At 36.0% G+C, this 27,636-nt stretch overlaps 1 protein-coding gene across 1 annotated transcript in view; it reads right to left on the bottom strand.

The window, feature by feature from the left end:
- ARHGAP42 (Rho GTPase activating protein 42) overlaps nt 1-27,636 on the bottom strand; it is a 281,197-nt gene that overhangs the window by 53,150 nt on the left and 200,411 nt on the right. Inside the window, exons 5-8 of the mRNA XM_065881548.1 lie at nt 25,150-25,251; nt 15,542-15,652; nt 6,075-6,179; nt 3,988-4,117 (exon numbers count right to left, since the gene is read on the bottom strand). Coding sequence (XP_065737620.1) covers nt 3,988-4,117; nt 6,075-6,179; nt 15,542-15,652; nt 25,150-25,251 — 448 coding nt within the window. The remainder of the gene's footprint in view (nt 1-3,987; nt 4,118-6,074; nt 6,180-15,541; nt 15,653-25,149; nt 25,252-27,636) is intronic.

Consider the following 27,636-nt stretch of genomic DNA (forward strand, 5'->3'; position numbering starts at 1 on the left):
TATTTTTCAGGAGTTGTCTTAAGAATTAAATGAGACAAATATAAATTACACAGAATAGTAAGGGCTCCTAGAAGCACAGTGGTATTATTATGCACCACTACTGATAACAAAGACATTTTACATACACTATCTCTAATTCCTGCAATATTATTGTGAGACAGATATAAATATCCCTCTTTTATAAATGAGGAGACTGAACTCAGAAAGTTGCCTACCGAGAATCACCCAGTTAACAGGTAGCATAAAATTCCAACATAGTTCTGTCTGACTCTGGACCCCATGCTCTTCCTGGTTAAACTGGAGTCTACTAGAACGTAATTTAATGTTTGCCTAGAGGTGGGTAACATACAAACCACATATCCAGATAAAGTGGAATGCTATGTCTAAACAGCAATAATCTGCTACCACCCCATTACATCCATCTCCATTTATCACTCAATTTACAGCTCTGATATTTACTATTGATCACTGGCTGCTAGTTGTGTGAGTTAATCTTGTGCCTTCCATTACAGAATAAACACCCTGAAGCCATATTCTTCATCTCATTTTCTGTTCCCCACAGGACTTATTCAGTGACAGCAAGAATACAATCAATATGTCTTAGTGAACTGGTCAGATTTTCTTAATATAAATCCTTTCAAAGATTCCAAGTAGAAAGGGGCTTTGCATACTTGTCCCTTATAGAAAAATAATTCCAACAGCATATAAATCCATTCATTTTTTCTTTTTAAATCCCTAGGCAAGGGGAAGAGGGGTGGATGGTAAGTGGGAATTAAAGGAGGGAGGGATTATACTGGGGCATAAGAACACTTTTGAAGGTGATGAATATGTTCATTATGTTGATTGTGGTGATGGCTTCACAGGTGCATACATATGGCAAAACTGATCAAACTGTACTTTTTAAATATGTGCAGTTTGATGCATGCCAAGTTTACCTCGCTAAAGCTATAAAAATAACACAGGTAGATATAGAGAAAAATGGAGATGGAAGCTGCCATGGGAGCAGGAAGACAACATCATAAGAGAGGATGCTAAAAAGAGAGGAGCCCAACTGTGAGAGCCTTGAATGCCATGCACGGCCAGGGCCATCACAGGAGAGGCACAACCAAGCAAGCACTGCAGGGAGCTGCTGGAAGCTCTCTGAGAATGCACTGAGCTGGACAAGCTTGGAGGAGAAAAGAGAACAGTTAGGAGGTCACTGCAAGACTGTGGAGATGGAGAGAAGGTGTGGGTTCAAAGTTAATCGACAAGATAAACGGACAGACTTGGTCCCAGGCTACAGAGAGACACTAGAGTTGAAGATTTACCTGAGTTTTGTAGCCTAAGAGTAGATGTTATCATTTAGAGGGACAGGAACTCTCAGAAAAAAAAGGTCAGTGCCACAAAGGACTTTATGATCAGTTCAGCCTGACTCAGAGGAGAAGTCAGGTATCTTAGAACAAAAGATACCAACATCAGACAGGTGCATAAAACACTGCATTTTGTCCACCCATCCAGCCCTGAAATTATTAAAGGAACTATGCTTTTATTTTTATTTTTTAAAACATCTTTATTGGAGTATAATTGCTTTACAATGGTGTGTTAGTTTCTGCTTTGTAACAAAGTGAATCAGTTATACACATACATATGTCCCCATATTTCTTCACTCTTGCATCTCCCTCCCTCCCACCCTCCCTATCCCACCGCTCTAGGTGGTCACAAAGCACCGAGCTGATCTCCCTGTGCTATGCAGCTGCTTCCCACTAGCTATCTATTTTACGTTTGGTAGTGTATATATGTTCATGCCACTCTCTCACTTTGTCCCAGCTTACCCTTCCCCCTCCCCGTATCCTCAAGTCCATTATCTAGTAGGTCTGTGACTTTATTCCTGTCTTGCCCCTAGGTTCTCCATGACCTTTTTTTTCCCCCTTAGATTCCATATATATGTGTTAGCATACGGTATTTGTTTTTCTCTTTCTGACTTATTTCACTTTGTATGACAAACTCTAGGTCCATCCACCTCACTACAAATAACTCAATTTCATTTCTTTTTATGGCTGAGTAATATTCCACTGTATATATGTGCCACATCTTCTTTATCCATTCACCTGTTGATGGACACTTAGGTTGCTTCCATGTCCTGGCTATTGTAAATAGAGCTGCAATGAACATTTTGGTACATGACTCTTTTTGAATTATGGTTTTCTCAGGGTATATGCCCAGTAGTGGGATTGCTGGGTCGTATGGTAGGAACTATGCTTTTAGTTTGATACAAATTCCAACAGCTGGGGAATGGGTAAGCAAACCACGGCACCACCCAATGGATAAACTCCCAAGTAGCAATTGAACAGGGCATATTTGAAGGTTATGTACACAAGAATTTTGCTAGGTAATCCAAAGCTTTTTTGTTTAGAACAAGATATTGTATACTCACAAAGCTTTCAACAACTGTGTTAACAATGAGGGGGGGAATCTCAAGAAATAAAGTATTACTGAGTTAAAATGAATAAAAACTCTTCAGGCAAGAGGATGGCACCTCCTCTACCAGATGCAGGTTTGAACAGGCCTCATTATCCACAAATTCTTCCACTCAGCAAAATGTGAGCTCCCCTCCAGGTGCCCTCACAGTGAGGCTCTCAAATATGGAATAATTATTCAGTATTCAAACATTACCTTAGAGTCCTGAGTCAAATCCATATACTGTATATATGACCAAAGAATCGGTCTTTTTCAAGAAATTTTGGTAAAACCTATTTATGATATTCTAATTAGAGAATAGATAGGCAGGTAATCAGATTTACCATTTTAACATCTGAAAGCAGCAGACTGGTCAAACGTAGATAGTTACGAGACAGGAAGTCCTGGAACCGGACCTCCTGAGCCAGCAGCCCTCTACCACCTATGTAGTAATAAATGTTTGCCAAGATAACTGGATCAAACTGTTATTCGCTTGCATATTGCTAAGGAACAAATGAGCATCACCTAGGCATGTAAAATATAAAATATGTTGGCATTTTAGTGATCATTTTGCATCATGTCCAAAAAACTTTCACAGTCAACCAAACATCTACAGCTTCCGCATCTCAAACCCTTTAACTATAATGTCTTCTAACCAAAACAACTACATTGATGTACTGTCTACGGATAGGGAGACTTGGAGCAGTGCTACTGCATGTAGTCTGTTAGTCCCAGTATGTGAGAAAAAGTACAGAAAGTGAGAACAAGCATTTCAAAACTTTCAGAGCAATTTGAGATTACTGCAAAATACAAGCACGTAATTTTGTGTTTTACGAGGACACTGGTCCATGATGCACTGGAAATAAAAAACAACTGTTCCTTTAGCACAAACAGTAAGAGAGTACTTTAGGGCATTCTGGTTTGAAATAGAGAGTTAATTTAGTCACACTCGTTCTACTTTATGACAAGAAAGGACCCTAGTTATACAAGTTTGAAGGGCTTTTTATTAATTTTTGTGAGAAAAAACTTTCTTAGTGTGAGGCAATTATAGTAGTGTTCTATTGGGTCTGATGCTTATTTCCTAACATCAGGAAGTAAAGAGTGCCAGTTTGACATTACATAATTGCCAACTTTACTCCTGAAAACTGTCAGAGCACAGAATTAAATGAAATAATGCTGCTGAAGGGGAAAACTATTACCAAAGTCACCAAGATGATTCATCTGATAAAGGCTTTGATTTTTAATTCTCCATGAAACTTTAAATTGAGATTAGATATCACAATTAAATTCTAAACCTGAACTCGTGTTACTATAGCATCATGAAAAGTGTAAGTTCCAAGTTCAATAACATACCAACTTAGAGAATCTGATGGTGCAAAGGGGAAGAACTTCCACACTTAGGTGGCAGTGGTTGGCAGAGCAGACTAAGTAGGATAAAGCTGTCAGGAATTTCAGTCTTCCTACTTGAAGGAAAAGAAACTAACCAACTCACTTCTCACAGAAACAGAATGTTAATCATAAGAGACATTAACTTCTGTCTTTGCAACTCACGTTTCTCCTGGACATAAAGGTAGCCTTCCATCGTCCACTGGCTGGGTGGTCTGTAATCTTGACTGGCAGATTTCATCCTTTGCATCAACCGCTCTACCTCTTGTCGCGTACTTTCAAAATTATTCCTTGTCTTAAGTAAACAGAAACAACAATTTCCTTCATCGTTTTCTACCAGTTTTGAGGAACCTCCAGCCTAAAGTTTCAAAACTGCAAATGGTGCAAAGGATAACCTCGATTCTTTCAGGACTGTTCACCATATCCACAACCCTCTCCGTTGAATCCTAGGCTCTAATTTTGAATTACTTTAGTGAAATTGTGCTGAATGACCTTCTGCATGTTTCTCTTTGAATCTCCGTGTGTGTGTGTGTGTTTCATCCAATTTCCTACTTAACATTACCTAGGGGACAACTTATAGTTTTACAAATACACAATACTAAATAGAGTTCTATATGCCATAATACCTAAGGTAAAAAGGAAGATACACAGGGACTTAATTTCTTTTGGGGGTTAAAATAAATCCACATACTTTTGATATGTGTGGCACTTACCAAGAAAAAAGTTCATCACTTTTATTCCAAGAACTTTTCTGAAGACATATCACTTAGCTTGTTTTTCAGAAATCCTAATATAGTTATCAAGAAGTCAGTGCATAAATTAACTCATAAAAATGAACAGGTTTCCAACTTCTAACTTCTTCTATTGTAAGAAATAGCTTATTCACATCATAGCATGTTTACTTAAGGGAAGACACAGAAAGCATAAGGCTTTTCTCTATGAAAATCAATTTTGTATTCAGGCCACATTATCTCAACAATATTCATTTGGAAACATAAAAATCATCACCACCCAACTTTAAGATTTTGTTATGGCCCCTACTAAAAGACCTGAATCTCAAAGTAAGTTAATTTGCTGCTTTTCCCTTTTAAACATAAGAATCAGAATTTTTTCTAATACTTTACCTGTCTCCTGTTCTCAAATCCCAGGAATCTTACTGTAATTGCATTTAATATGGAAATAAATAATAAAATACTTTGGATTTTATAATTTTCCCTTTTAATATTTACTAAAAAAGCCCAAATGCATTCCATATTGAAAAACAATGGAATGAATTGAATGTGAAATCGATTCTGCTAGAAAATCTAGGTTAAATAAAAAGCTAAACTCGAAACACAGGTGGAATAAATCCAATCACATATTTCTCATGGGACACTCCAACTCCATATTTCTATTTGCTGAACATCTTCATAATGGCAAGAATCAGGTAAGGAGTGAAAGGCAGGCTTTTTATAGAAAAGTAAGTGAAGCCTTCACAAATTATTTTAGCTACAGAGTACTAGACAGGGTTTCAGAAATAACTTTTAATTTATACAAAATCCTCAACAATTAAGATTTTGTTGTCATATTTGATAAGCAGAAATGGATTGGCTAACTTTTTTTTGAAGTGTAACTGGTGTTCAGCATACATAAGTCAGAATTTGTCTAACTATGCAATCAGATATTAAAAGGATTGACTGGAGAACTTTACAAAATAAACCCTGACAGAAATAGATAGGATGTTTGTAAATAATTCTCCCTGTAGCTTTAAAGCAGTTATTATGAATGCTTCAAACCCACATTTAAATTTATTTTTACAAAACACTAAATATCAGCTATGTAATGGTACAACTTCAGGGAGGAAAGGGACAGAGTGTGAAAGTCCACCTGTTCATTTCACAAATATAGAAATTCTGCCCTCTCAGGAAATAAAACTTGCCTAAGGTCACCCAGTAAAATAATGAAAACACTAGATAAAGGCAAACACTTCCAATCTTTCTGCACCTCAGATATTTTTATTTTTATGAAATTTGCCAGTATATATTTTTCTAACTCTAAAGAGTTAATAAGATTTACTCTTTCCTGGCATACTTTCAACCAGCAATTATAAAAAAAATTAGTAAATTTAATAAGTGGTTTTTCTAAATGAGTAAGCTTTTTTTGTACTTAGATAAGTTTTTAAAAGATTCCAAGGTTCAATTTGGTCATAACTCAGTTGCCCTGGGATCATCTTATTCACTAAGGAGAGGCAGTGACAACAGGTATAGTCTTACGTTCTGCAAGTTGAACTGCAGCTGTTGTTTATATGGTGCAAATTCCTGGGCGAGTTCATATCCCTCGTGGTAAAAAGTAAATAAACCCTGAAGGAATGACAAAAGCTGCAAAAATAAAGAGATACAAAAGAAACCATGAAAACGTGTTTTTTAAAAATGATGATCAAATATAATAAATTAGAGAAATTATATTTCATTCTAATCTCTCAAGCTAACAAATTTTGAATCTCCTTACCTAAGTAGGCACTAGAATTATGGATGTGAAACAGAAGACATGGAAGTTAAATTTTTCTTTTTGGTAGACGTGATTTAATATTTAAGTCTTGTCATGGACAGGTGTCAAGTCAAGTACTCTAATCTTCCAATGCACTGACGAAATATCCAGGAGAGAATATTAATGCGGATAAAGACCAAAGGAACATAGAAGAGATTCTAACCAAAATAGGGAGGTCAAACATGTGCAGATGTGAGGAAGACTAAACCAGTAAATTAAAGATAAAAGTACCCAAGGAAAGGAATAAGGATGGCCAGATGAAATTAAGAAAAATATCACAAGGTGGCAGTACTGGTTTGGGTATTAAACAGACAACACTTAAGCAGCAGGAAGAACTCAAAACAGAGGGAAGAATTGAGCAAAAACATGGTGCTAGATACAGATCTTTCATGTAAGAGCTAGAGTAAAATCTCCTTTAGAAAAGCACAATTTCTATGATCCTAGCCTTCTAATCCCAAATTCAGATGCGCTTATTTATGATGTTCTTATTTGTAAAGCAAGGGCAGTTCTCCATAGAGTTACAGGACACAGTTGTTTATGTGAAATGTTATAACTGAAAAATAATTTACTTAAATTTTTTCATTTAATTCACTGGGATTTTATTCCACAGACATGTCCACCAATTCAATCTCATCCACAACTTCTTCCTACAATAAAGTTAGAAAATATTTTTGAGAAGTGGCTAATGTTTTTCTAATTCAAATAGCATAATATGTCTGTAAACTATTATTTTAAATTAAGGAAGAAACACAATTTGAAACCATTTTCGTATGTGAATAACATCCCGTCATTTCCTCTGTCTGGGGAAGAAGGAGAATTCAGCTAAGCATCAACTGGTATGTGTGTGTGTTATGATTTCCAACAGTTAAATACTGATTCTACAATGACCTAATGCTCTTCTTCCTATAACAAGTCAACTTCTTACAAAATTATGTTCGTTTTGGAAAGCATATACTTTCAAATTGGTTTTAAGTTGTTATATTTTAAAGAATTTCCTTCACTTGTTCAACAGTTCCTGATAACGTGTCAAAATGTATTGTTTGCAAATTTTTGAACTATTTTACACTGTCAATTTTACATCAATAATTATTATCAAAATTAAAATTCAATAGCTTATCCTTTACTAAAAGTATGCTATATTTGTTAAATTACCCAATAATTTAAGATATATAGTTTGCACATATTGTGGCCCAATTAAAAAGAACTGTATCTTAAAATAGGATTAAAATTACCTTTAACTGAGGCTTGGATGTGTAGATTTAGAGATTTTCAGAGACAAAATAAGAAAATACTTTTGAAGTATTTAGGCCTTCTAAATATCTGAATAATAGTTTACGAAGTTGTTGGAAGGAGTATTATTTAATTTTTTAATGTCTATAATTAGCCCACAATTAAACTGTCTTATTAGGAACTGGATGCCATAAAAGAAAGATACTATTCTAATATCATGCTAAGTACAAAGAATCTAACTTATAAAGAAGATACTTTAAGAATATCTGCAGTAAATATTCCCATGAAATACCCAATTCCCTGAGATCCATCTCCTATTGGCAACTTCTGGTAAAATTCAGGTTCATTTAGTAGCAAACAAATATGTTTTAATCTCACAATGCATGCTGAGCACACACTAGGAACAGTACAATTCTTTGGGAGGTACAGAAAAATTATATACAAAGAACCACCTATCTTTTACTTTTGTTCCACATCTACTTTGGAAGTAGCATCTGGGAAAGTTTAATAAAGACAGCATGTATGAAATAACTGCCTCTAGATGGTAGCAAAGTTGAATGTTTCTTAGGTTTGAATATATACTCATTCATTTCATCCTTAATAAATTCCATGATGTTAAATTAAGGAAACTTAATAGGACAGCCTGACAATCTTTAAGAATTGCATCTCCTACGTGTCATTTTCTCTGTTCAACGTGCCTGAGTGGGTGGAGTGGTGGGAAAAAGACTACAGTCTCAGCTTACCTTAAAGTAAACTTAACTTTTAAATAACAATAACAATCACTACAAACTACTAGATAGACAGATTAGGTTTTAATATTAAGAAAGGCACTTTTATCATCAGGACAAACTCATATAGCATTTCATTATTCCCAAGGGCTTTAGAATCAAATGACTTCTCCACTCCAAAAACCTGATCAAATGTAAAAACTGATACTGCCTTTATAGATAATCATTTAGCAAAACCCATTACAAGTCAGTAAGGGAACAGCTATTCATAATTTCCCAGCCCATTAATCACCAGATTTCAAGCCTTAAGGGCTCACAGTTACCAGTGATACTGTGAATAGCAAAGTGAAAAAAGGTGTCAGGGTTTAGCATGGGAGTGAGGGGCAGACCTCCGAAGCAATTTGGAGTAATTCCAGTAATTCCAGATGACTGCTGTCTAAACTGAGCAGCACTGGGATAATCAACACAGTGTGATATGGAACAAGGACAGACATATAAATCAGTGGAGGAGAACTGAGAGTCTAGAAGTAAACCCATACATCTATGGTCAACTTATTTTCCACAAGGGTGCCAAGACCATACAGTGGATAAAGAATAGTCTTTTCAACAAAGAATTCTTGGACCACTGGATAGCCACATGCAAAAGAATAGAGTTGGACACCTATGTCACACCACAGACAAAAACAAATTAAAACTGGGTGAACAGAATGGTATGTGTATTATTATACAACCCAATAAGGCAGCTTTTCTTAAAAAAATAAAGCAAACACTTATACACAGAGCACCACAATGTACTAAAAGAGATCAAAATCTTATACAGATGTTTACATTTGGCCACTGAAATCTAAGAAGATTGGAAAAGTAGGGCAAAGGCAAGGGATCAATTTTCGTCCTGTACAGGTGTCTGACCTGCAAGTTACTGCTGTAGTCTTTGCTATTCTTTATGGAGGAAAGAGAAACACGTTAGAGGACAGCTTCAGAATGACTACAGAGTGCTTTAAGTCTAATGCATGTATGCTCAGAGGAGTTTATTGAATGGAAATGAAAAAGTATCAAAATCTAACCCAATAAATGAGAAAACTGAAGAAAAAAAGGAAAGTCAAGGATGGAAAGTGGTCAGTCAACTGTGGCTTAGGGAGACAACTTTTAAAAGAGGTTGATGAAAGAAGGATGGGAGAACAAATGAATGAACGAATAGATATGCACATAGATTCAATTAATTAAAAAAGCCAAAATTTTTTGAAGTCATGGCTATATACTGCCTCAGCAGTAGTCTCACTGGAGTTCCTGAAGGTAAGAATTTCTAAGATCTCAAGGGGATGGAATTCAGATGAAGTGGCAGTAGGGAGAGGTAAAATTCTGTGGTAAAGGAACAAAACCAAGGAAGAACAGAACAGTCAGCTTATCTTTTCAACTAAATGGGAATGAAGAAGGTAACATGGCCATTGATGTGATTAAGCCCAGCAGAAGCTACGTTTAGAACAGGCCTTTACATGATGGATTTTTTTTTTTTTTTTTGGTTGGTTTCTTTTTTTAAAATTTTTTTAATTTTAAAATTTATTTTAAAAAAATTTATTGGAGTATAGTTGATTTACAATGTTGTGCTAGTTTCAGGTATACAGCAAAGTGAATCAGTTATACATATATCCACTCTTTTTTAGATTCTGTTCCCATATATGAAGTACAAGGGGATGAGTTAGCCAAACACATAGAATGCTTTTTTCTTACTTTCCCAAAATTCTATTCACTATCTAACTGCTATTATAAATTTCAGATGTTCAATGACAGTATCTAGAACTAAATCCAAAAACCAACACAGTTTTTATTTAAAAATATACGAGCTGAGGAGAGCTTTATTGTTTCATTTTTATAGAACAATTGCACTTAGGTTTTTCAGCAGGATACAAATGTAACCTTTAGTCCTACAGTGTTTTTCTTTTTTTTAAATGACATTATCTTATAGTCTCACTTTAATTTTCCCTAAATTAAATTTTCTACATTAAGGCTAACCAATCATATTGAAAAAGAACACAAAAGGTTTGACTTTCAAGACCTGAAAGTCTATATACTATCTGATAGTCTTTTTTTAACTTAGCAAGTAGCTGGTGTTCAGTCTCAAAATTATTCAAATTTTTTAGAGAACCCACAAAGCATTTTATAGTATACTTCATGATATAATAAGTTAAAAAACTAAAGCATGTTAACTAAATTACCTGAAATTTTCTTCAGAAAATGATTTAAAATTAAATTCAGCAGAATAAGGGAAGAGGATCAAAAGCAGTGTGCTTTAGTTTATATTTAATAGTTTATTTTCATTTATCATATGAATTTTAAACATAATTCAAAAAGACTAAAATGAAGGCTAAAAAATACTCTAAAATGAAAATGTTATTATGGAATTTAGATGTATACTTTGAAGAATGTTAAAATTAAAAATGTGTTTTTGAAAAAGCTTTATCTGGCTTTGAAGCCACACTAATAAATGATTCATCAATACTGTTTTCATATCTAGTAATAACAGTCCATGTGAGAGCTCACACTAGCTGATACCTTGCTGATGTTAATAATGAACCAGGCAATTACTCTGTGCATTACCTGCATCGGTTGAGACTCATCACAATCCTGGGAACTACATACAAATTTTTATCCCTGATTGACAGATAAAAACCTGAGGCACACAGACTTTGAAAAGCGTGCCAAATTCACACAGTTATTAAGACTGAAGCCAAATTCCATCTTATTGTCACTCAGCCATTATACTTTTCTTTCTCTACATGGAAAGTGGCCAGTCACCTGTGGCCTGGGGAGACAACTTAAAACAGGATGATGAAAGAAGGATGAAAGAACAGGTGAATGAATGGACAGGTATGTGCCCTGACTCAAGTACCTTTACCAAAGTAAAGGTCAATCTCTTACTTTCTTTTTCTAATTTTAAGGAATCAAAGTAGCTTTACAATCCAATTTTCCAGGGTCATCCATTTTATTTGGTCAGAGCAAGTATTAAGAAGAACTAATTTTTGTAATCAAGTAGCCATTAAAGCAGTAGGTAGTACAAAACTGTAACTTCAGACTTGGGTTCTCGATTCCTGGTTCTCCCCCTCTTTAGGTTTGTGACCTCAGGCAACTAATAATCTTTCTGTGACTTAACTTCCTCATCTGGAAGGATAACAACCACTAATAATAAAGCTGTGGTGGGGTTCATGTGGGAGAACACAGAAAACATGGGACACATAGTAGTTGCTCACAAAACATTAGTCCCAACTAAGTACACTCAAAGGCTATAATCAAAACATACACCAACTGCAGCTGAATGAACCATAAAGGAGTTGTCATAAAAAGATTCTTTTGGTTTTCTGAACCACAAACTTTCATGTCCCATAACAGACTTCTGAGACACTGGGGTTAAACTCTCTTAGGTAGGTTGTTCATGTTCAGCTACTTCTCAAGCTTTTTCTCCTAATCCCTCAAAATTCCCAGAAGCTCCGGGCAACCCTGAGAAGTAGGAGGATCTTACGGTCAAGAGTCAGGAGATGATGTTTCTCTCTTGATGATCTCTTTTCCCCCATTACAGACCTGAACTCAAATATCTTTTTGGCAAATCTCAAAGGTTGCAGCTAGGACTGCTGGACAGAAATATAATGTGAACCACAAATGCAAACCAATGTGAAATTTTTAACTTTTTGGTAGTCACAAGAAATTTAAACCAAGTGAAATTTAATATTTTGATACAATGTATTCAAAAGATTATCATTTCAACATGTAATCAATATAGAAGAGGTTTTAATGATATTTCACATGCTTTTTAAAAATTTTTTTGTACTAAAGCCTTTTCAATCTAGTATCTATTTCACACTTGAAGCACATCTTAATCTACACTAGTCTCATTTCAAGGGTTTGATAGATATACACAAGTAGTTGCTACCATACTGGGTAGTACAGGTCTAAAATCATGAGTTAGCTACCATCACTTTCTAAATAAAATATGATAGATAAACAGAGGGGAAAAAAGGCCATTAAAATCATAAAGCTAATGGAGAACTGAGTTTAAAAAGCTGGTTTTCTGTATACTTCAAAAATAATTTATAAAAAATATATAAATGCCCCCTCTTTTTCCCTTGTATTAGACCTAGATTCTCCTTAGAATAATGACACTGTAAGAACATCTATTCCTAATATCATCTGAATATTCTGTAGAAGTTTTATTGTAAGTACAAATTGACCCTTAAACAATTTGGGAATTAAGGACGCCTACACACACACACACACACACACACACACAACCTTTGCAACTCTGTATATAACTTTACAGTCCTGCCTTGGTATGTTCTGCATCTTCAGACTCAACCAACCAGCAGATTGTGTAGTACTGTGGTATTTACTGAAAAACATCCAAATATAAGTGGGATCCACAAAGTCACACTCATGTTGTTCAAAGATCAACTATCGTAGGATCTTGACATTAATTGAAACAATGTAAAATTATCTCAAATGATCATCATAAAGTAAGAATATTATTTAATGGGAATCACCAGGACTATTTATATTTTCTACTTGATATCATACAATCTGTATGAGATTAGTTGCATCCCTAAAGTATTTTGCTTTACTCTAATGCTTATTTGTTAAATAAATCTCAGGTAAACTGGCATAGACTGCTTCATTTCTGCAGTATAAAACTTTATGCAACAGGAATTGGATTTCTGTAGAAAAAACCCTGCAAAGATACTAAAGTATCCTCATGTTCTTTTATGTTTATAGCTCCTCCGGGCTTTGTTTTTGAAATTTTGAAAGCTTTTTTCCTGCAAATTGATTTGTAAATGTATAACCTAAAGAGCAACATGCCCATGTTCTATCGCTCCCGTTTCTATTCTTCTCAACATTGGGGTGGAAATTAAGTAAAACCCCGTGGATGAGACTTTGCGGCTGGAAATGAGAAGGAGACTAAACTGACAGTACTATTTGGTTTGGCCAGACATTCTAATAGGAAAAATCCAGCAGCCAGGAAAATATTTTGGAAGAAGGACAAATTTAACATTGACCTTGATTGTGGTGTCACCAGAAAGGCATGCGTTACAGAAGACTTATCATCAGACCATCCCAGTTCGGGATACAGTACAGGGAGAGAAGAAAACACATTTCAATTGAAGGACAATTTCCATTTCTCTTCCTATATTATCACAGGAATTCATAAATTCGTATCATTCCTTCTGTGACCTATGAGCAAACAATTTTACAACCTTTTCTTTATATACCTGGTGTCATCTTACAGAATGGTCTAGTTCACTGTTCCCAGACAGGATGGGCTATAAAAGAGGCTCAGATGGGGAAATAGGCTACCTGCATACCTCTCCAGAGAGAGAGAGAGGCACTACAGATGTAAAAGGATAATTCCAGGTGTGAGGAAGAACCGCAGAGAAGATGAGCACAGAATATGAAGGGAATGGGAACAGGTAATGAAGGAGTATGAAGGAAAATCATCAGAATTAATGGGGGCATTCTAACAAAGAGCTAAAATTCAGAAATTCCAAGAGGCAGGCCAAAAGGAGGAAGTTTGCCAGCATGGAGAGAGGCTTCAAAAACCATGATAGACTTCAGAGGCAGAACTTATTAATCCATGAGAAGGGGAGTAGGAATTTTAAGCATTAGTCATCTTCATTGACTAGGGCTTATTAGGCTGACCAGTTGTCCATGAACCCCAGATGAGTTTCGGAGAGCCCCCCCAAAATTTTTAATCAGATCCTCAAAGCATCTGCTAAATAAGAGGTTATCAATTCACCCTAAGGGGTTTAAGGACTTAGCTCTTTGGCAAACAGAACTTGGAGTCAAGGCTGTCATCCCAAACAGAGGGTTAAAGTTAAATCCCTGAGCCTGTGGTGTGGCCTCTGGTTCCTTAAATCCTTCTAGCTGAAGGGCTCGCCTTAGAAACTTGCCAAGTGTCCAGCAGAAAGTCAGGTGGCTACGGCTGAAGGGAGAGGAGTGAAGCAGAGGTGCTGGGAGCCAGGCAGGGGCTGATGACTCTTCCCAGACTCTGCCTCGTCTCAGTTTCTCATCATCTTTAGGGAATCACTGATGGTCTTTCATCAGGAAATAAAATTTTCAAATATATTTTGAAATGGATCTTCCCTTCTCCATGTCACCTCCACTAAAATAGGAATAGGGTATTTTATTTCCCATTATAAATAGATTTTTTATAAACTGACCTAGGAAGAAAAGTATGGCTTAAATTATATATTTGATTGCTTACATATTTTATGATTGCTACTCCATCATCACATGGGAACTGAGCACTATCTTGGCTATAGAACTCACCCTTATTCATCATAGATGATACCTCATGAAGATGCCTACTCAGGCAATATTATAACATATTAGGGTATTACTTGGGAAAAAAATGCTAAGAAAATGAAGCAAGCTTATAAAGACCAGCCACCTGTTCTTTTTCTATAATGCAGTTTACATTAGGGAATCCATTACTTTTTACACTGACTTAGGAAAATAAATGACTTCACTGGAAAGTCAGGCAGGTCCCAGCCTTGCAAGGAAGCAGGGTGGAACAAAGGAAGAAATACAGCCTTACCTATTCTCCCTTCAACTAAAGGTTTGGTAAATGGGTCACTTTAGTGGTGAGGTATATTCCCTTAGGTATATGTAATATACACGCCTTAATTTTTAATTTTAGGTTTCTTAAATCAATAGGCTATTCTTAGAGCAGTTTTAGGTTTATAGAAAAACTGAGCAGAAATTATAGAATTCATAATATGTATAAAATAGATAACTAATAAGAGCCTGCTGTATAAAAAATAAATAAATAAAATAAAATTTAAAAATTCAAAAAAAAAAAGAAATTATAGAGTTCACATACACACCCTTGGCCCCTACCCACACAGAGTTCCAATTATTAACATCTTGCGTCAGTGTGGTACATTGGTTACAAGTGATAACCCAATACTGACATATTATTATTAAAGTTCATAGTTTACATTACAGTTTACTCTTGGTATTGTACGTGTTATGAGTTTTGAAAAATGTATAATGAATAACATGTATCCACCATTACAGTGTCTTATAGATTAGTTTCATTGCCCTAAAGTGCTCTGTGCTCTACCTACTCACCCTCCCTCACTCCTCTCTCTCCTTTTATATTTAAAAAAAACGTAATTTTCAACAGAAAAAAACGCAAATTTTGTTTCAGAGATGTACTGTACCTACTATTTTATAGGGAAAATAAATCTTACCGGTTCGACAAATTCAAACTTCTTTTTTTCTTGAACCTCTTGAATTTTAAAGACATATTCTAGTGATGCCTCATAGAAGTTTTGATGCTCTCGGTCAATCTGTGTATCTGCCTAAAAAGCACAAAAAAGGCAAATCATGACGCAGGGAGCAATTATTGAAGGTTCTCTGTTAGAGAGGAACTCAAATCCTGTTTTACTCTAAAATCATTAAAAAAAAATTAAGTCCTTCAAAAAGTTTGAATACAGCAATTATTATGTCTTGGGAATACAGAGGCTAGGAAAACACAGTCATTGCCCTCAAGAGCTTATAGTGTTTCAAATGGGAAGAAAAATGCACATACACACACACACAGAGCAAGCACACAACATTCATTAAAAAATTATTATAAAAGGGGTATGTAAAAATATATGGAAGTCTATGGGAATCACAAGAAAGAGACAAATTCTAGGAGAAAATGGTGGTGTTCTGAGTTGAATCTTAAGGTAAATAACTGGCTGTGAAGAGTCAAAGATAAAAACAAGGTCACTCCCATGAAAAAGTAAAAAGGCATGAAAGAGTCTGACAGAGTTTGCCTTCAGAGTAAGTAAGTGGAAGGAAGGAGGGAGAAGCAAGGCTGGAATCACACTATAAAAGATCATGAAAACTGCATAATGTTTGGATTTAACTGAGGAAAAATCATCTGAGATTATTTTTGTATATGGTGTTAGGGAGTGTTCTAATTTCATTCTTTTACATGTAACTGTCCAGTTTTCCCAGCACCACTTATTGAAGAGGCTGTCTTTTCTCCACTGTATATTCTTGCCTCCTTTATCAAAAATAAGGTGACCATATGTGTGTGGGTTTATCTCTGGGCTTTCTATCCTGTTCCATTGATCTATATTTCTGTTTTTGTTCCAGTCCCACACTGTCTTGATGACTGTAGCTTTGTAGTATAGTCTGAAGTCTGGGAACCTGATTCCTCCAGCTCCATTTTCTTTCTCAAGATTGCTTTGGCTATTTGGGGTCTTTTGTGCTTCCATACAAATTGTGAAAATTTTTGTTCTAGTTCTGTGAAAAATGCCATTGGTAGTTTGATAGGGATTGCATTGAATCTGTAGATTGCTTTGAGTAGTATACACCACCAAATGTAAAACAGATAGCTATTGGGAAGCAGCCACATAGCACAGGGAGATCAGCTTGGTGCTTTGTGACCACCTAGATGGGTGGGACAGGGAGGATGGGAGGCAGATGCAAGAGGGAGGAGATATAGGGATATATGTATACGTATAGCTGATTCACTGTGTTATAAAGCAGAAACTAACATACCATTGTAAAGCAATTATACTCCAATAAAGATGTTAAAAAAATCATCAGAATATTAAACAGCAGAGCCACATATTAGGTAAACTCTTACAGAGATAATACTGGTAACAGAGCCCCCAAATGCAAAGCTTCCAAGCAATGAATCATGCTCCATCAATACCATGCACATTCTCTTCCTACTTCTATGCCCACCATCGTCCTTGGATGCTGTCTTTAAAACTGACTTTGGTTTAGTAGGGAGGCATGATTTTACTTTCGTTGCCCAGCTACACACTCCTCACTGCCAGCTGAGATTACTAAAAGCAGATGAAAAGAATGGCCTCTCTGGAATACCAAGTATCTGCCAACAACAATTTGGGAATAGGATATTGTTTTGTAGCCATTTTACAATGATAATTTAACAAACAAAAGCTTAAAGAAAGATAAAATTAGGTTTTCTGGCTTAGCATAGCATCTTAAAACTTCATTTGAAAGAAAGACTTTTAAAAATAATTATATTTACTTACTACTTGCTATGCAATTATTTATATAATTTAAAATGGCCCAATATTATAAGCAACTCAGTAGGCATTTTTAAACTTGAGAATTTCAAGTTTATAAACTAATATATGAGAAGAACACATAAATCAGGTAAGAAATTTGGACCAGAAGCTTCTCAGCACCCAAAGTCATTATTCCACACAAATCATATATATTTTCTGTTTATCATTGCTTAGAGGAACACACTATGTATAAACAAACGGTAAGGGGGTACAGGTGGTGGTATGCTAATAAATGTTTAACAATTGGCTCTCTTGTGGGTGGGGGAGGGTGTCTGATTTGCAGTATTTGCTGTTTTCTGTGGTAAAATATTCCCAAAATAGCCAGTTCCAAATCACAAACACAACATCACTGAACGAGTGATGAGAACGAGATGAAAAAATCAGCTCTCCAAGAGGAAGCTTCAGTACACCACTGGGTGTAAAGGATGCAAGAATAATTTCAGTCTCAGAGATAATAGTCTATTCCACAAGTTATTTCTGAAGCTTTCATTTACTTTAAAAGATAGTCTTTGTGTCAACTAGCACACAGTAACAAACTAGAATGTTGAGACATCTTAGAGCCTAAAATGAATATTTCTGGTCAACAAAACTGTGCAGAAAAAGTTAGCAGAGCAGGCATGAATACTATCCACTGAAAGGCCTGCTTACAAGGTTGGCCCTTGGCTGGTATATGGGAATGTGGATTTTGGGAGGGTTCCCACCAGCCTAACTGATAAGAGTAGTTCACTATGCTGAAACTGTGCAAACAGTATGGTTTATTTTGAACACCTGCTTTCTTTCTGGGAGTCCGGAATTTGGGTACATGATGGGCAGAGGGTGCCTATATGACAAGCCCCCAAAACAAACCATGGGCACTCAGTCTATGAGTTTCTAGTAGACCACATTTCACACATGTTGTCACAACTCATTGCTGGGGGAATTAAGTCCTATGTGTCTCCACTGGGAGAGGATTCTTGGAATTTTGTGCCTGGTTTCCCCTAGACTTCAACAACTAAATTCAATATACTGAATCTGCTTTGAAAGGTCATCTAGAATGCACAGTGCTAATAGAATACAATAGCTTAATTCTTTTCTTCAGTACAAGATTTAGAAAGACATTCTTTTACCTCAGACGAATTCCTTTAGTATTCAAGCTCATAGTGTGTAGCAGACACTTACTTACATACCCACTAGCAACTGTCATGTATTTTGTACTGGAGAGGTAGAATAACTATGTAATTTATTGTCTAAACTTTTAAAACTGAAAAGGAGTAGTAATTATTCCAGAACAACAGGTATAAGCTGTTATTTATGTGGCAAAGTCATCCTAGTAAGAAACCAAGTTAATTACATAAGAAAACCACATAGTTCTTTCTGCAGGTACCTAACTTCTTCCCTAACCACAATAAGCTGTCTCAATTCAAAATAGAGGAAAAAGGCTCAGGTGATGTTTGTTGAATCGTTCCCAGAGGAGAAAGGATTTAAGCTGGATGCTGAAGAATGGCGAGGTTAGAGTACATGGAGATAAAAGAAGAGTTTCGGTGAGGGAATAAAGTCAGGAGAAGTTATGTTTTGGTAGATAGATTGAAAGTGTTGGTTTGAAACAGTCAGAAATGAGAATTGAGGCAAAATAGGGAGAATGACACGTCATCCTATAAACCATGCAAAAGCTTGAGGAGGGTGTGGACAAGATCAGAGGTGAACTTCAAGAAGATTAAAGTGAGGACACGGTAGAATGTGTTGATTCAATGGTAAAGCTGGGTGCATGTGAGTATAAGGAGAGCTCTTATTTGATAAGGGTAAAGGTATTTGGTATATCCTAGAACGAGAAGTTGAAGGATGTGGGTGTGAGAAGCAAGGGGGAAAAAAAAAAAGTCAAAGATAATTTTGACACAAGAAATAATACCAGCATTAACAGAATTAAAGAAGTGAGAAGCAAATTTGAGAAAATGTGTGAGATTTCACATGTGTCACTAAGGTGTTGTAGTCGGAAGTCCTGGTAACCAGTCAGTGGACAGTGCAAAGGTGGTCAGGTATGATGGTGGGAGATACTTGCCGAGATGTTACAGACAATATGGAAGAAGCAGAGCTAGTAGGGACACAAACTGAAGGATAAGAATAGAGCTATGAGGTAGAACCTGAGGGATTCCCTTCATTCAGGAGGTGGGAAGAAGAGGAACCTTTTGAAAGTGTATTTAGTGATAGATGGAAACCCAAACTCTGGGTTCCTAAAAGGAATCCCTTTACTTTTTTCCTAACTATAAAAGTAATACATATTCATTACTATAAGTTTATTGATTGTTCATTAATATAACAGGAAAATGTAAAGAAAATAAAAATTGCAGCCCCACTATCAATATTTTGATGTGTAACATGCACACAAACACAAACTTACTTTAAAAAACCTGAATAATAGTGTATATTCTGGTTTAAATCCTGTTTTTTTTTTTTTTTTTCCTCTTAGGCCAAAAAATATTTCCAAATGTCTTTAAATGATTTTCCAAATAAAACTTTTCACAGCCATATCAATTCCATTTTTGGCCAAGCTGTATTTGTATATTTATCCCAATCACTCTTTTGTGCCATTTCAGATGTTTCTAAAATTTGCATTGTGAATAACTCTTGGATCAACATATTTACACAATTTATTTTTATGATCATTTCTTTAGGGCAAATTTCTATCAATAAAATCACTTCAACTATCTTGTACATATAACATTGATTGAAATATGATGTCAAATTTACCTCAAAAGTTATTGAGTGATTTCATACTCCCACCAGAAAAGCAAATGTATGCTCAGTTTCCCATACCTTCACTAACAATGGATATTATATTTTAAGAAAATAAAATAACATGCTGCTACTATTATTCAATTGCACTTTTTAATACATGTGACATTGAAACTTACAATATTCATTATGGTTTATATTTCTTCTTTGATGAAGTGCCCTTTCATATTCTTACCCCATTTTTTCCACTAAAGTCTTTATCTTTTTCACACTGATTTGCAAACACATCTTATATATAAAAGATGGTTATCCTGTGTCAAATATTACATAAATTTCCTAACATTTTGCCTTTTAATTTGATTGAATTTTTTTTTTTTGAAATAGATTACTTTCATGCATTCTGGTCTTTCTACATTTCCTTTATGATCTCTTCCTCTTATTTTTTGCTTAGAAAGAAATTATCCATTCACATATCAAATATTAGCTTCTTTTCATCTACTGTAAAGCCCATAATTTTGACGAGTCTATTTCCAATTCTGTTTACTCCAGTGGTCCATCTAGCTGATGGCCTTGGAGATTTACCAACACAAGCTGACCCCTGATTCAGTCCTGGTAATGGGCAGTCACTTATTTTCCATGAGCAAAATGAACAAAGAGTCAGCTGTGCCAGTGAGAAGGCACAGAGGGGTCTTTCTGAGAACTTAATAGGCTTGGTGCTGACAGAAGGACCAGAGCTGCTCTGGAAGGGAACAGATGACTTTTAATGCCATATTACAGAATTAAATACGTGTGTGGCAGCATCACCCTATAACTGGTTTGACTCCTGGAAGGATAGAGGAATAAATAAAAAGCAAGCTACGTTTTTCCTTGACTACATTATATGCTCTGAGGAGTTTCTCTGCACAATATCTGTGTTGTATTCTATTGCAGGCTGTGCCTCGTGGAAAAAAAGTGTGTGTGTGTGTGTGTGCGTGTGTGTGTGTGTGTGTGTGTATAGTGGAGCAAGTGGAGGATGTTACTAACCATGTTATGTTTTTCTAGCATCCAACTAAATACAAAACCAGAATGAATATTCTATCATAGCTCAAGGGATTGAGGGCAACTAACAAGTATTAAATATTGAGCTAGGTTGTCAGGGAAAATTAAAGCATAAACTCTAGAGGACTTGAAAGTTATGATAAAGTTAACATTTTCTTGATGGTTTAAGCAATGTCTTATCTAAGGGTGGCCTCGCATAGTTACCAAGAACCTGATAACCCTTTAGAGACTCTAAAAACTACCCTTGATGTTGAGGCAGTTGATTTTTTTTTAAATTAATTTTTATTGGAGTATAGTTGCTTTACAATGTGGTGTTAGCTTCTACTGCACAGCCAAGTGTATCAGCCATACATACACATATATCCTCTCTCTTTTGGATTTTCCTCCCATTTAGGTCACCACAGTGCACTAAGTAGAGTTCCCTGTGCCATACAGTATGTTCCCCTCAGTTTTCTATTTTATATATAGTATCAATAGTGCATATGTGTCAATCCCAACCTCCCAATTCCTCCCACCCCACCCTTTTCTCCCTTGGAATCTATACATTTTTTCTCTACATCTGTGTCTCCATTTTTGCTTCCCAAATAAGGTCATCTATGCCATTTTTCTAGATTCCACAGATATGCGTTAATATATGATATTTGTTTTTCTCTTTCTGACTTACTTCACTCTGAATGACACTCTCTAGGTCCATCCACATCTCTACAAATGACCCAATTTTGTTCCTTTTTATGGCTGAGTAATATTCCATTGTATATATGTACCACAACTTCTTTATCCATTCCTCTGTTGATGGACATTTAGGTGGCTTCCATGTCCTGGCTATTGTAAATAGTGCTGCTATGAACACTGGGGTGCACGTGTCTTTTTGAATTATGGTTTTCTCTGGGTATATGCCCAGTAGCTAGGTCATAAGGTAGTTCTATTTTTAGTTTTTTAAGGAATGTCCATACTGTTTTCCATAGTGGCTGTATCAATTTACATTCCCACCAAGAGTGCAAGAGGGTTCCCTTTTCTCCACACCCTCTCCAGCATTTACTGTTTGTAGATATTTTGATGATGGCCATTCTTACTGGTGTGAGGTGATACCTCATTGTAGTTTTGATTTGCATTTCGGTAATCATTAGTGATGTCGAGCATCTTTTCATGTGCCTCTTGGCCAGCTGTTTGTCTTCTTTGGAGGAATGTCTATTTAGGTCTTCCACCCATTTTCTGATTGGGTTTTTTGTTTTTTTGATATTGAGTTGCATGAGCTGTTTGTATATTTTGGAGATTAATTTTTTTTTAACATCTTCATTGGACTATAACTGCTTTACAATGGTGTGTTAGTTTCTGCTTTATAACAAAGTGAATCAGCTCTACATATACATATATCCCCATATCTCCTCCCTCTTGCGTCTCCCTCCCTCCCCCCCATCCCACCCCTCTAGGTGGTCACAAAGCACAAAGCTGAGCTCCCTGTGCTATGTGGCTGATCCCCACTAGCTATCTATTTTACATTTGGTAGTGTATATATGTCAATGCTACTCTCTCACTTTGTCACAGCTTACCCTTCCCCATCCCCCTCTCCTCAAGTCCATTCTCTACATCTGTGTCTTTATTCCTGCCCTGCCCCTAGGTTTTTCAGAACCATTTTTTTTTTTTTTAGATTCCATATACTGTGTTAGCATACAGTATTTGTTTTTCTCTTTCTGACTTACTTCACTCTGTATGACAGACTCTAGGTCCATCCACCTCACTACAAATAACTCCATTTCGTTTCTTTTTATGGCTGAGTAATATTCCATTGTATATACATGCCACATCTTCCTTATCCATTCATCTGTCAATGGACACTTAGGTTGCTTCCATGTCCTGGCTATTGTAAATAGACCTGCAGTGAACATTGTGGTACATGACTCTTTTTGAATTATGGTTTTCTCAAGGTATCTGCCCAGTAGTGGGATTGCTGGGTCGTATGGTAGTTCTATTTTTAGTCTTTTAAGGAACCTCCATACTGTTCTCCATAGTGGCTGTATCAATTTACATTCCCACCAACAGTGCAAGAGGGTTCCCGTTCCTCCACACCCTCTCCAGCATTAATTGTTTATAGATTTTTTGATGATGGCCATTCTGACTGGTGTGAGGTGATACCTCACTGTAGTTTTGATTTGCACTTCTCTAATGATTAATGATGTTGAGCATTTTTTCATGTGTTTGTTGGCAATCTGTGTATCTTCTTTGGAGAAATGTCTAGGTCTTCTACCCATTTTTGGATTGGGTTGTTTGTTTTTTTGATATTGAGTTGCATGAGCTGCTTGTACATTTTGGAAATTAATCTTCTGTGAGTTGTTACATTTGCAAATATTTTCTCCCATTCTGAGGGTTGTCTCTTCATCTTGTTTATGGTTTCCTTTGCTGTGCAAAAGCTTTTAAGTTTCATTAGGTCCCATTTGTTTATTTTTGTTTTTATTTTCATTACTCTAGGAGGTGGGTCAAAAAAGATCTTGCTGTGATTTATGTCCAAGAGTGTTCTGAGACAGTCGATTTTTAAAATGGTACTTGGTCATGGCCTTTGGTACATGATGGTGACAGTTAGGGGAGCCCTTTCTACTTCATCTACATACTGCATTCTCTCTTAGGTTTATTCTAATGCAATGTTTAAAGAGATATGTGAGCATTTAAGAAGTTTGGAATATGTGAACATAATATTAAATAACAACATAGTACTTCATAAGATTAAATATGTCTATGAAAATTAAAAATATAATTTTCCTTAATAACAGATTTTTCTCTATTTCACTTTAGCCCCAAATCCTTTCCATAGTCCCACAGCTGTATATTAAATTGTCCTATTTTAACAGCAGGTGTTAATAACAAGATATTCATTATAATGAACACATATTTAAATAACAAAACTCCCCAACATTAAAATTTTTAAGTGAAGAAATTCAATTCCCTCTAGGGGAACATAAGAGTATAGAAAAAAGGAATCAGAAGCAACCCTCCCATGCCTTTTGGACTACTGTTCCACTGCATTTGAACTCTAACTCGTCAAGCATGCTTTATGGCTGAATATGGAGGTCAGGGAAAGAAGCATAGGAAGAAGGAGGTCAGAGGACCAGACTGAACTTGAAAAACGGTTCAGGAAGGGAGGGGGCTTTGCTAGAGGATCAGGAGGAGGCATTTGAAAGAGGTTCCCCACCACAGTCCCTAGAAGTACAGAGAGGAGAGGAAGAAGAGATGAAAGGAGGCTCAGCACAGTACAAGATTCCCTATTAAGGGCTAGAGAGCAGTGATGAACTGTAGGAGGACTAGCTCAACAACTCCCAGCACAGCTCTGAGACACACCACTGTACACTGGGGGAATGATGGATGGTGTGTAAAGATTTAGTTGCTGCCAAGATGAAAGACAAGAGAGCCTTTTTAAAAAAAAAACATATCCCATCACTATTCCTCAGTAAAAGGACTATTCGATTTGACTAATTATAGTTGGAACACTACCAATGAGAAGAAATTTTCAGAAAAAAAGGAAGAAATGGACTCCTTATATGCATACACTGTACATGTTAGTATATGCATATAAGGAATGTTACTGTTGACTTGTTCTTTCATAAAATTGACATAAAATAATGGAGATTTTAAAACATAGTTGTATATGTATCTTTTTTCCCCTTAATGCTGACGCAACACCTTAAAAACAGGTATTTTTAACTTAATATAAATGCTATAACATGAATTTGGTAGTTCCTGCTATTTAAAATATGCCCAACAAGAAGAAAAAGAAATAGCCTTGTTTCACTCTTTCTCATTACTGAAGGAAATACTAATCTTTCTCTTAGAACTGTTAACATTAAATATCACAAGGCATGTAAAATGCTCAGCACAGTACCTGTCTGTAGTAAGTGCTCAATTAAATATTCTTCTTATCATTATTTTATTAAAGAGGAGCAGATTCTGAGATGTCTACTTTTCGAACTTTGGACTTCACAGGACAATGCTAATGCCCTTTCCACATTTCATTTGGAAAAACTTACCTCCTGCAAATGAGACTCCTTTTTCTTTGCGGACAAATTTAAATGCTTGTCAAGAATAGAATAGTATTTTTCACTCTCCTTGTCAAATTTCTTCTTTCCATCCTAGGAGATCACAAAAACAACAAAACATTCAAATTAGAGAATCAAGAAAACCTTGATTTCCACCATCCCCATCAAACATCCAATGAAATTATTTAATAAAGATTTAGTGAGCTTCAACTATGTGCAAAACTTGATGAAGTAGAGTAGGAAGAAAGATGTGAAACAAAATCATTTGAGTATGTATTCTGCTCTCAAAGAAGTTAATGGAACTATAGTATGGAGGGGGCAGGCTGCCTACAGTAGAATGCCTTTGAACACTTTATAACTGATTCTCAGCAAGAAATTTTGACCTGGGATAGGATCAAGAGAAAACATCTCTTTTAGGCTTTTTGGTGATTCAGATGAGTTAATATACAACCAGTTTAGAGAACCACTTGCACACTCTTCTCAAGGAATCATAATATTTCCCAGCCACAAAAAAGATGCCTCTTACTGAGCTCTGCCCACCAGAGCAACAGTCAGCTCTACCCACCACCAGTCCCTCCCATCAGGAAACTTACACAAGCCTCTTAGATAGCCTCATCCACCAGAGGGAAGACAGCAGAAGCAAGAAGAATTACAATCCTGCAGCCTGTCGAAGAAAAACCACATTCATAGAAAGATAGACAAGATGAAAAGGCAGAGGGCTATGTACCAGATGAAGGAACAAGATAAACCCCCAGAAAAACAACTAAATGAAGTGGAGATAGGCAACCTTCCAGAAAAAGAATTCAAAATAATGATAGTGAAGATGATCCAGGACCTCGGAAAAAGAATGGAGGCAAAGCTCGAGAAGATGCAAGAAATGTTTAACAAAGATCTAGACGAATTAAAGAACAAACAGAGATGAACAATACAATAACTGAAATGAAAAATACACTAGAAGGAATCAATAGCAGAATAACTGAGGCAGAAGAATGGATAAGTGACCTGGAAGACAGAATGGTGGGATTCACTGCTGTGGAACAGAATAAAGAAAAAAAGAATGAAAAGAAATGAAGACAGCCTAAGAGACCTCTGGGACAACATTAAATGCAACAACATTCACATTATAGCGGTCCCAGAAGGAGAAGAGAGAAAGGACTGGAGAAAATATTTGAAGAGATTATAGTCAAAAACTTCCATAACATGGGAAAGGAAATAGGCACCCAAGTCCAGGAAGCGCAGTGAGTCCCATACAGGATAAATGCAAGGAAAAACAGGCTGAGACACATATTAATCAAATTGGCAAAAATTAAAGACAAAGAAAAATTATTGAAAGCAGCGAGGGAAAAACGATAAATAACATACAAGGGAATTCCCATAAGGTTAACAGGTGATTTCCCAGCAGAAACTCTACAAGCCAGGAGGGAGTACAAGCCAGGAGGGAGTGGCATGATATACTTAAAGTGATGAAAGGGAAAAACCTACAACCAAGATTACTCTACCTGGCAAGGATCTCATTCAGATTCGAAGGAGAAATCAAAAGCTTTACAGACAAGCAAAAGCTAAGAGAATTCAGCACCACCAAACCAGCTCTACAACAAATGCGAAAGGAAATTCTTTGTGGGAAACACAAGAGAAGAAAAGGACCGACAAAAACAACCCCAAAATAATTAAGAAAAGGGTCATAGGAACATGCATATCAATAATTACCTTAAACATGAATGGATTAAATGCTCCAACCAAAAGACACAGGCTTGTTGAATGGATACAAAAACAAGACCCATATATATGCTGTCTACAAGAGACCCACTTCAGACCTAGGGACATATACAGACTAAAAGTGAGGGGATGGAAAAAGATATTCCATGCAAATGGAAATCAAAAGAAAGCTGGAGTAGCTATACTCATTAACAGATAAAATAGACTTTAAAATAAACAATGTTACAAGAGACAAGCAAGGACACTACATAATGATCAAGGGATCAAACCAAGAAGAAGATATAACAATTATAAATATATATGCACACAACATAGGAGTACCTCAATACATAAGGCAACTACTAGCAGCTATAAAAGAGGAAATCGACAGTAACACAATAATAGTGTGGGACTTTAACACCTCACTTATACCAATGGACATATCATCCAAACAGAAAATTGATAAGGAAACACAAGCTTTAAATGACACAATAGACCAGATAGATTTAATTGATACTTATAGGACATTCCACCCAAAAACAGCACATTACACTTTCTTCTCAAGTGTGCACAGAATATTCTCCAGGATAGATCACATCTTGGGTCACAAGTCAAACCTCAGTAAATTAAAAAAAATGAAAGCATATCAAGCATCTTTTCTGACCACAATGCTTGAGATTAGAAATGAATTAGAGGGAAAAGAATGTAAAAAGCACAAACACATGGAGGCTAAACGATACGTTACTAAATAACCAAAAGATCACTGAAGAAATCAAAGAGGAA

The sequence above is a fragment of the Phocoena phocoena genome, chromosome 8 (assembly GCF_963924675.1).
Source record: "Phocoena phocoena chromosome 8, mPhoPho1.1, whole genome shotgun sequence".
Taxonomy (NCBI): Eukaryota; Metazoa; Chordata; class Mammalia; order Artiodactyla; family Phocoenidae; genus Phocoena; species Phocoena phocoena.